The 11668-nt window shown below is 29.2% G+C and overlaps 1 protein-coding gene across 3 annotated transcripts in view; it reads right to left on the bottom strand.

Moving 5' to 3' along the window:
- Positions 1-1932: 1932 nt before the first annotated feature.
- LOC117176265 overlaps positions 1933-11668 on the bottom strand; it is a 15566-nt gene continuing 5830 nt past the window's right edge. For all 3 annotated transcript variants that reach the window (XM_033366430.1, XM_033366431.1, XM_033366429.1), the window contains 8 exons: positions 8600-10331; positions 6542-6615; positions 6197-6437; positions 5940-6115; positions 5504-5856; positions 3473-3585; positions 2677-2784; positions 1933-2590 (listed from right to left, as the gene is read on the bottom strand). In XM_033366430.1, the coding sequence (XP_033222321.1) occupies positions 2278-2590; positions 2677-2784; positions 3473-3585; positions 5504-5856; positions 5940-6115; positions 6197-6437; positions 6542-6615; positions 8600-10331 (3110 nt within the window). In that variant the 3' untranslated portion in view covers positions 1933-2277. The remainder of the gene's footprint in view (positions 2591-2676; positions 2785-3472; positions 3586-5503; positions 5857-5939; positions 6116-6196; positions 6438-6541; positions 6616-8599; positions 10332-11668) is intronic.

An 11668-nucleotide genomic window follows, 5' to 3' on the forward strand; every position in this document is an offset into this window, starting at 1 on the left:
AGAAATCAAAATTTTCCAGGTCTCCTTTTTTACATCAAATAATGAAATAAACGTTGGTCATACATGTAAAAGTAAGCCATTTCATTTTTTATTGGCCAACAATTTCTAAAGAAAGGCGGATCGTAAATAAACAAATTCTTAATTTTTTGCAAACATGAGCCGTCTTTGTGAAATCTTTAGGAATATTTTTTAATATTTGTAATGTCTTTGAAATCATTGAAATCTTTTGTAATCTTTGTGAAGTATTACAAACCTTAGTGAAACCTTGAAATTTCGGTGAAATCCCCGAGAAATCTTTTGGCATTTTTCAAAGCTTTTGTAAAATCTTCAAAATTCTTAAAATCTTTGTGAACTCTTTCTTTAATCTTTGTTTGCGAAATATGTTGTGTTTGTTTAAAATCATTGAAGTCTTTTAAAATCTTCTCAAATGTGTTGAAACCTTTTGAAATCGTTTGAAATCCTTATGAATTCTTTAAAGAAATTGTCAAAAATTCTCTAAGTCTTTTGTATTCTTTTATAATCACTAGAATATTTGAAATTTTTGTTAAATATTTGAAATATTATAAAAAACTTTGATACCGTTTAAATTATTTAAAATGTTTTTAAATCTTTAAAATCTGTTGCACTGTACCCTTATTTAAATCTTTTAAGTCCTTGAAATCTACGAAAACTTTGAGAAATTTTTGTAAATCTTTATAAAATCTTTGAAATATTTTTTAAATGTTTCTTTAATCTTTGTTCGTGAAATCTTTTCTGATCGTTTAAAATTATTAAACTCTTTTCAAATTTCCACAAATTTGTTGAAACCTTTTTAAATCCTTTGAAATTCTCGTATTATTTTGAAATCTTTATGAATATTTTATGAAATCTTTGAGACTTGTGAAATCTTTTAACATCTACTACAAATTTTTAACATATTTAAAATCTTTGAACTGTTTTGAAATCTTTAAAATCTTTTGAAAGTTTGAAAATTTTTGTGCCAAGTTCGAAATCTTAGCGAAATGTTCGAAATTTTGGTGAATTCGTTGGAATTATTTAAATTATTACAAATGTTAGTGAAATCTTTTGATATTTCCTAAAAAAATTTGAAATTGTTTAAAATCTTTGAAATGTTTTAAAATCTTAGAAATGTGGTTTAATATACGCCTTTTAAAATCTTTAAACTATTTTGTAAGTTTTAAAATCTTTGTAAAACGTATCAAAGTCTTTATCAAATGTTCGAAATCTTTGTAGATTTTTTGTGAAAACTTTTTAATCTAGTGCACACGCTTTTTTTCAATGTTCGAAATCCTTGAAGTCTTTGTGAAATCTTTTGAAATGTTTATAAAATCTTTCTTGAATCTTTGTTTGGAAAATCTTTTGTATTCGTTCAAGTCATTGAATTATTTGAAATATTTTGAAATCTTCTAGAATGTTTTAAAGCCTCTTGAAATAGTTTTAAATTTTTGAAATCATCGAAACCTGGTGTACTGTAACCTTTTTCTAATTCTGAAACTGAATTAACATCGAAATTTTAAACTAATAATTTTTATAATTTTTAAGTTGAACACCTCAACAAAAAGTGCCTTAAAATATCTTTATTTATTCTGTAATAAACAAAAGATAAATTATATCTTGACAAATGGAAAAAAATGTCAGCAGCAAGATTTTTTCTAAACGAGATATTTCTTTCACAATAGGCTAAAAGATTTAAATTACTCTTCGCATTTCGATAAAATTACTGTTTCAAAAAAAAAAAAAAATCAAATTCAAGGTTTTCGTGAAAAAATCAAAGAGATTTCCAAGTTTTCAAGGATTAAAAAAAATTCAAGGAGAGTTCTAGGTTTTCAAGGTTTTCAAGGTCACTAGACACAATGTTTAAAAATATTACTCCCATTAACAAACAGATTCGGATAAATTAAGAAACAATTCCGAAATGAAAAATATATTGCATTCTTGTCAAGATAATTTTATTTTAAGAATCCGAGGCACGATATTAATATGAACTATATAAATTCTTAGAATGTATTATTCGTATATTAATTATTCCTATGTGTAATACTTATACACCTCTCACGTCGCGTCCGGCAATGAGAAGTTAACATCAGTCATTATATTACAAATAGTGTCTCGCACAGTCATTCCGTCATATAAAATGTTTTCTAAAAGTCAAATATACATTAAAACGTCGGAACTGTTACGATGTCAGTATAAGACATACATTAAAATTAAAAAACTGGATTATCGCTTAACGCAATCCACTGAACACATATATAATATACTCTATAACTCGGAATTTCATTCAGAGAGATTATTTTCGTTCTCCTCAACAATATCATCTTGCTTCTTATTTTTAGCAATTTTAACTGCAGAAAATTGCTGACCTAAAACCTTCATCACCTCCCCGTGCTTCATGCTTCGTCTATTCTGCTTCACGGAGCTATAATTTTCCTTTACGAAGAGAGCAAACGCCGACGGATCTTTTGTGCGACTCGGTGTTTTCTGCACAGTACCAGATTTTGTTGTTCGGTTGACGAATACCTCAAATTTTCCGTAACAATATCCACAGCGTTTCTTCTGTATGTCCAGCGACTTTGAGTGCCTTCCAATGCTGAAAAGAGGGACAAATATTATAAATATATATAGGGAATCGCCAAAAAAGTCGGGTTCTATTTAGGCCTTTAGGATTCTATTTACCAATATCCGCAGGTTGTGCACTTATAAGTATATTTCGTTTTAATCTGGTAATCGTGGCATCGACTTATGTGCGGTAATTCTGGAAAAGCCTTCATTGCCTTTGCTGCCCTAAAAATGGATTATAATTTAAAAACTCGAGTATGTTTCGAGTGGCCGTTTTAATCAAAGAAAAAATTCACAGTCATCTACCATTTTGAAAGAATTTATTGTACAGTAAGATTCAGATTTAATTTTAAAAAATATTGATTTAATAAAATCGCTTGATTATGAATCTGTTAATTTGAAGTTATTTTTAATTTTTAAATAGTTTATAGAATTTCAATTGGATGTTTATATTTGTTTAACTATTTTGAAAAAATTCAGAATCGTCTTCTAAATCCAATTATTGTTTACTTTTTATTTGTACTTGTTCAAGTCTTCAAAACTACATTTTAAAATTATTTAAATTTAAAATTTACCCTAAAAAATGAAGACCTAAAATAAAAAATTTTGTATGAAACATATTATAGAATTACGCGTTTTAAACTGAGTATCATAATTGAAAGGGTTGAAAAATTATCTTAATATTTGAAAAAAGTGAAAATCGAACTTATTTTAATTTTGTAAATAATTTCTCAAAAAAGGGAAAAGATAGAAAAATTATTTTAAATTGCATTATATCAGCATCTGTTATGAAATTTGTGATATTTCAAGTGATTAAATAAATTTTTGTGTCCACCCTTTTTTTCTGAATTAAGATATTTTGAAAATGTTGAAAATACTTTTCATTCTTGATATACTTTAAATTTGTGATTACCATCCCTTCCACAGAGGACCATGACCCTCTGAAATTTCGTTTATTATCCATGTGGCAGCATGACACATTTCGTGAACTAAAGTATCCCTCACTCTTTCGGGATTGTCACAAATCTGAAAAATAGCATAATTCCAATTTAAAAAATTTCATTTCTGCAATTTTGTAGGAGTTATACACTCGACTTTTGAGTGCACATTAGATTAAAAATATTTCACGAAGATTGAAAAATATTTTTAAAAAAATTTAAAGAAAGATCAACCCCTCGAAAATCTGTTACTTTTTATGTTAATTTTAATGAATGTGCTTCATGCAGTGCTTGAATCGACTAGAAGGCTTTAAAAAATTCCATTAATCGCGTAAAATTACAAAGAAAGTCGCATTAGATTTCGAAAAAAGTCCACTGAATAACTGATATAACAACTTTATTTGTTTAGGAATACAGAGTACATAGTGCTTATTGTTTTTCAATTATTATTTGCTCAATCAAAATGAACTTTAAAGTTATAACAATTTTTTAATAATAGTCATTCAGCTTAAAGAATTCTACATCTAGGTTTCAAATATTCTTTCCAAATTGTGAAACTTTTCAACGTTGATTATTTTCAAATTAATTTACATTAATTTTGCATTTCAGGAACATTCGCTTTGAAGATTTTAAACATGAAAATACGAAAAAAATTTAGGTTTTAAATTTAAGACTGTACAATTGTTATAATTTTTTGTTATAATTTGAATATGAAATTATTGATTTTCTAATAATTCAGTCTTCACAGCCCAAAAATGCTCTCGAAACAGAGAAAATTGGGTGATTTTTCATGGAAATAGGGAAATAAAGGAGGAATGTGAATAAAATTAATATAAAATATGTAATATTTAATTCAATATGAAACGCAAAGTAGTTGCATTTTCAATAAAAACTACGATTTTCAATCAAAACTACGAATTTTCAAGAAAAGAGTGGATTTTTTAAGTTAAAAATTCGCATTATTTACTGCTGACTCTTAAACCCGAAAGATTAATCTTCAATCAAATACTTAATTTAAATAAAAATATAATTTTCTACCAAACAATTGCATTAACAAACCAATAGTTGAAAAATTTCAAGAAAAAGAGAAACAATTTAAACAAAGTAACTGAAGTTTTAGACATAAGGATAGATATTCAATCCATGGTGACGATTTTTCTATACAAAAAGATCAATTTTCAACTAAACAATTGAATTTTTGACCAAAAGAGATGATTTTTAAAGAAAATAATTAAACTTCCTACCAACTGGTGAAATTTTATATGAAAGAGGTAAAACCTCTACGAAAAACAGTTGCATTTTTAACCAATTAGTCGAGTTTTCATGCGAAAAAGACGATTTGTTTAAAAGACAGTTGAATTTTCAAGGAAGAGGTCATTTTGAACCAAGCAGGATGAATTTTTAACAAACTAGTTGCATAAAAAAATAATTATATGATCAAACAGCTACATTTAGAAGCAAATAGTTGGACTTGCAATAAAAAGAATCGAATTTTGAACAAAACAGGTGAATTTTTAACCAAATAGTTGACCTTTCATTTCAACAACAAAAAATTAATTTTCAACAAAATAGTAGAATTTTTATGCAAAAAGAATGAAATTTCAACAAGGAATAGGGGAAGGAGAGTGAAAACTTTGAAGACTAACTGAATTTGAAATTGATTGATTTTAAACGTTTTAAACATCGAAAGGTTTGCAAAAATTCAAACTTTAAATACAGATTTACGAAACTAGAAATTTGTCCATTTCTAAATTATACATTTTTTAATGTCCTCAATTAAAATGGTATATTTTCTAGCATTGAATTTTAATTATAAAATGTTTATGTTACTCAAACTGAAAGAAAGTTAAGCGATCTTCTGAGAAAAACGGAAAAAGTCGATTAGTCGCGTTTTCCTTTTAAAAGTCGTAAAAATAGAATTTAAAAAAAGTCGAATAAGTCGCACGATTTGAGTCCTGTTAATGCGAATTCGAATTTGAAAAAAAAATCTCGATAAAAGTACTGACCTTAGTTGCTAACACAATTCTACTCGATCTCGTTACGCTGCCGAGAGCTCTGATAGACTTTTTGTTATAACAAAAGCCAGCGGTGCCTGTCATCCGTGTGCTCCATTCTATCAGCATATCATCCGGAAGTTTCTTGTCGAATACTTTCTCATTGAATATGGAGAAAAGTTGTTTGCACAATGCCTCTTTGGACTTTTTAAAATTCTGTTTATACACTCTAGCCTCGGGGTGACTAGACGACATCGGAACAGACGTCGAGAGCGAAGCCAAGAAACTTGGTGCTTTTTTGACTTCAACTTTCCGAATAGATTTGAGGGAGGTTTTCAAAAAACGATGCGCGGTTTTCGAAACATCTGGCAACGAATCAGTATCGAAAAATAGTTCATCACAGAAAAATTAACGAAAAACTTAGCGATTAAAGAAGAATTATACATACTCTTTTTTGGCGAAGTCTTTGGCGAAACTATATCGTCTGGGTCAAATTCGCTAGTAGCGGAATCATCGTCACTTTCGCTAAAAGATAATTTTCGTCTATTGAGTCTGTCATTCGGAAAGATTGGGACTTCATTTTCCCCATCCTCGTCCGTTTCAGGATCACAGATTGCCATCACTCTATGAAAAGAAACGGAAAATTAGATAACATTAAAATTAAGGTGACAATTTGTCATTACTAGTACAGAAAATTATAGAAACCTTAGAGTCGATGCAGATGCAGGCGCAGCAGTTGGTTTTTTCTTATTATTTAATAGAGGATTTGTGCGGGCTGTGTAATATGAACTCCTTCCACTACCACCACTCGAAGATTCATCGTTTATAAAGCCAGATTTCAGATATGGTTCCTTTGGTTTCGTCCTTCTGGTCAAATTTGTGCTTTTTGCTCCCTGTGGTCCTATTCTCGTTGTTGAATTTAGGGTTGGTTTTATATTTTTCACAACTAAAATTGAAATTTTTTTTAGTCAAAAAAATTTATTTTACACTTCATTTTGGCGGATGTTTCTCAAATGCAACAGAATTCTTTCTCCGCAGTGCCTTACTTACATTTTCCAAATTCGAAATCCTCTTCACTGTCTGATTCTGTATTTAATCGACCTTTCACTCTAGGTTTCACTTTCCTGAAATTATAGGTATCTTGTAATCAAATGAATGCAGATACCATATTGAATTGAATATGAAACGCTTTAAATTATTTAAATTTCAAGTAGAAATATATTGTCTTTTCACCAAGAGAGATTAATTTTTAACAAAACATTGAGTTTTCGAGATAAAAAGCAGAATGTTTTAAAAACCAACTGACTTTTAAATACGAAAAAATAAATTTTCAACAAAAAAGATAATTTTCAACCAAGATGAACTTTTATCGAAATAGTTCAATATTAGAGAAGAAAAATTAATTTTCAATCAAATTGTCAGCTAAATTTTCAACTAAAATAATGGAATGTTCAACTGCCACCGTTGAGATCTCAGTTAAAAAAAAATCATTTTTCACAAACAAAAAAACTAATTTTCAAAAAATAGTTACATTTTTAAATAGAGTGATCAATGTTCAACTAAAATAAGAAATTTTTAACTGGAATGGTTGATTTTTAAATCAAAAAGATAAATTTCAGATAAAATGATCAATCTTTAACCAGAACATTAAAATTTTCAACGAAGAATATTAATTACCAACAAAGAATAATTATTTGTGCAAAAATAGATTTTCGATTAAAAAAGATTATTTTTCAGAAAAAAATTGAATACTTAAGTTTTGAGTTAAAAAATTAATTTCAAAGAACAAAAAATAAACGAATTTTCAACAAAATAAGTAAATACAACAATAAAAAGCTATTTTTACAAATGAAGAATCATTGTTATTCAATAATAATCCAATAATTGAATTTTCAACGAAGAATAACTTTGACCAAAAGAGGTAGATTTTCATCTAAAAAGATAATTTTTCAGTCCAAAATTGAATACTTAAGTTTTGAGTTAAAAAATTAATGTCCAACCAAAAAGATGAGTTTCCAACAACAATGACGGGATATTCTACTGGAGCAGTCAAATTCTCCGTTTAAAGGATTAATTTCGAAGAACATAAAAAACAACTAATTTTCAACCAAATAATACAATCCAGTAATAAAAAGCTACTTTTACAAATGGAGAACCATTGTTGTTCAATTTTAAATCAAAAATATGAATTTCAGCTAAAATGAGCAATCTTTAACTAGAATGATTGAATTTCCAACGATGAATATAAACTTTCAACCAAAAAAGATCATTTTTAAGCCAAAAATGGAATATTTATGTTTCGAATTAACAAATTATTGTTCAACCAAAGGGATAAGTTTCCAACTAAAATGGCGGAATATTCTCCTATGACAGTCAAATTCTCTGTTTAAAAAATTAATTTCAAAGAAAAAAAAACGAATTTTCATCCAAATAATTAAATACAGTAATAAAAAGCTACGTTTACAAATTAAGAATCGTTGCTATTAAATTTTATAGTGTAATTATTAGAATTGAATTTTTAACGAATGATAATTTGCAACAAAGAAGAATAATTTCTACAAAAATAGATAGATTTTCAAATAAAAAATATAATTTTTCAGCCAAAAAATTGAATGACTAAAAACTAAAATGACCGGATATTCTACTGGGACAGTCAAGTTCTCTGTTTAAAAAATTAATTTCAAAGAAAAAAAAAGAACGAATATTCAACAAAATAGTTAATAACAATAATAAAAAGCCACTTTTACAAATGAAGAATCATTGTTATTTAATTTTATATGGCAATTTATGAAAATATTAAATACGTTATCGAGAATTTCCCTGGCTTAAAAAGAAATTCCTGTAATTTCCAGGTGTTTTTCCAGATAAATAAAAATTCCTGGACTAGTCCAAGTTTTCCAAATAGGATAGACAGTAGGCACCATCTCAATTTGACGTTTTTTGCAATATATTTTCATGAAATTGATATTTTACCTTTAACTTGACCTGATTTGTATTAGGTTCGATTAATTCAGCTCTAATTTAAAAGAAAAAAACTTGAAAGTTTCTTGAAAAGAGAAGAAAAAAGAAGAGCAATTCTTGAGAAAAGAAATAAAAATAATAATTCACCTTTCCGTCTGCACGCCTCGATCTTTTTTCGAAACAGGTTTTCTTCTCGGTTCCGTTAAAATTGCATCAGCCTTCGCTCTCCACGTATCTCCATACAATTTATCCAAAATATCAACGCAGTCTTCAATTCGGACATCCTCCGAGTTCAACTCTTTGGAAGCTGGAGGCTTCTTTATCGTCTTATTTGCAGATGTTAGTTCGTTAATATATTGCCCCGAAGAAGTCTTAGTTTTCCTCAAATAATCGTCTATTTTAGTCTGCCGGCTTTTTACAGTAGATATAGCAGTCTTAGGAATAGGAGTTTCAGGACTTTTTTTAGGAGTACGAATATTAACTCGTTTATCAGTAGCCCCTAGTGCAACGCCATTCAAAACATCAGGCAGAAAAACATTCGTCGGAGTCTTTGGCTCAGTATAATTTACTTCTCTATCGTCAATAACCTTTCTCTTAAACTTCTCCCTATTATTTGGTGTTTCGAAATTGGCTTCCAGTCGCTCCAAGCTACTATTTCCAGAACTAAGACTGTTCCTATTACTTTCAGAAATGTGACTTAACGAACTTTCGTTTTTAGAGTCAGGAGAATTCGTCATAAGCCAGTTTGCGATTTCCTTTCGCTTCCTTTCCGAAAGATCATTGTATGCCATCTCCTGAATATTAACAGGAGTCTTAAGGAATCTGCTGACCGAGGTTTTTCGCTTTGATACTTCTGGTGTGTTTTGTATAATACTTTTCTCAACGACTTCGTCAACCTCCGAGTCAGTCTCCTCGATGATATTTGATCTCTTTGGTTTATCCTTTCGAACTTCTTCATCAAAATCCGGAGTTTCTGAGACTTGACTCTTGTCGCTGCTACTAGGGGAAAAGTATTTCACCCTCTTGGATTTGACAGCTTTTAAAATCTTGAGGGCATCCAACTTTGTCAGCTGTGTGCCTCGATTCGAGATTCTCCTTGGGAAAACTTTTTGATACTTGGTGCTGCAGAAACTCGGGCTCGTTCCAAATCCAGATGTTGTCGCGTGGTCTCTTATTCTCTCGACTTGCTTGGAAACATACTTGCTAACGCTCTTGTGACTCTTAATTGAATTATTGGAACCGACTGAACGAGGAGTTGGACTCACATGTGAAAGTGACGAATGTGAATCTTTACTTTTCCTAGATGATGAGCTTTTACTTTGACTTTTGCTTGAACTAGCTGTCGAAGCGGTATCGTCCGACGTGTACAAAATACTGCATCTCTGTTTTGCTTTAAAAGAACTAATATTATGTTTAAAATTACTGAGCAATCTTCCTCTTCCTTTATCGTGATTCAATTTCTTTGACTCATTTTTCCTTGAATTAAAATCGTCCCTCGTGTCCGATTCATCCGTTGAAGATGAAATACTAACGCTTGCCTGAATATTTTTAAAAGTGCTGGTAGCGAATCGAGAAGTCTCGGTCTTTCTTGACGGAAATTCATCATTGTCGCTCGAATCGCTGATTATGATGACTTCGCTTTTTTCTGAAGTTTTGGACCCAACTGACTTATCATTACATCTGTAGTTTGATAAATTGTTGCTCCGTGTAGTATCAGGGACTTCAATATTATAATTTTGACTGTCCGACAGTCGTAATACTATAGTTGGAGATCTGTCTCGTTTTGATAATAAAGATTCTTCACTAAAGAATGGAGCATTATTAGAAGTGTTTTCCTTATAATTATCCACATAATCGCTGCAACTCGGTAATTGGAATTCTGAAAAGGGAGAATTTACTTATTATTCCCACTTAATCATTATTCAGAGCAAAATACTTAATGTAAAGGGTTGTTAAAGTGATTTCACCCTTCACCAAATTGGACGGCCAAAAAAATTTCATTTTCAAATTCCCTGACCAATTTCTCCTTTTTCCCTAACCATTATTGTTTAATCGAAAACCAGAAATCTAATATTGTACCATTTTCTGACTTCACCGCCCCAAATGCTCTTAAAATAGAAGAATTAAGGTGATTTTTAAAGAAAATAACCGAATAATAAGGAAACACACATATTTAAATAAAATTAATTTAGGTACCACTCTCCTAAGATTTTAAATCGAAACATATTGCATTTTCAACCAAATAGTTGAATTTACGCTCAGAAAATTATTGATTTTCAACCAAATATTTCAGTTTCCTATCCAAAAAGATGAATGTTTTAGAAAACATTTAACTTTTAAACCCGAAAAGATGAATTTATAACAATAAATTAAAGTTTCAACGTATAAAGGTGAATGTTTGACCAAATGAATTTTTGACAACAAAATTTGAATGTGTAAGCAAATAGACGAATTTTCAACTTACTAAGATAAATTTTCAACAATATGACTGAATTTTTAAATAACAAAGATTGAACTTGGACCAAAAAACAGTTTTATTTTAAATAAAATATGTATTTGAATTCTCTACCAAAAAAGATCATGTTTCTACCAAAAGATGAATTTTCAATCCAAAAGGAAAAAAAAGTAGAATTTTCGACCATAAAGAAAACATTCCAAAAAAATAGTTAAATTTGTAACGAAATAATAAAATTATCCAACAATTAGTAGAATTTGTACCCAAAAGGGATCAATTCTGAACCCAAAATATAATTGTAGACTTTTCAAATAAAAAGAATAGACATTCGATCGCAGAAGAGGATTTCTCTACCAAAATACGCAGTTTTGATCCAAAAGGGCGAATTTTCTATTCAAAAAGACAAATGTTCAACAAATCAGTTACATTTTTGACAAAAAAAAAGATGGCTTTTTAACCACATATTCAAATTTTCAACCAACTACAACCTTTCTATCAAAAGATGAATTTTAAATTCTTAAGGAACAATTTTCTATCCAAAAATACGAATGTTCAACGAAACAACAGTGTATTTTTTTAACAAAGGAGATGAATTCTGAACCAAAAATATAATAGCAGATTTTTCAATTACAAAGAATTAACTTTCAATCAAAAAAGTTGTACTTCAGTGGAAGCTTCTAATGTGTCCCCTAAGGGTTTACATTTTTCTTACACCTTCTTTATTCCTTTACACACCCTCCACACACTTACTTGGTGGTGGA

The sequence above is a fragment of the Belonocnema kinseyi genome, chromosome 7, assembly GCF_010883055.1.
Source record: "Belonocnema kinseyi isolate 2016_QV_RU_SX_M_011 chromosome 7, B_treatae_v1, whole genome shotgun sequence".
In the NCBI taxonomy this organism is placed as follows: domain Eukaryota; kingdom Metazoa; phylum Arthropoda; class Insecta; order Hymenoptera; family Cynipidae; genus Belonocnema; species Belonocnema kinseyi.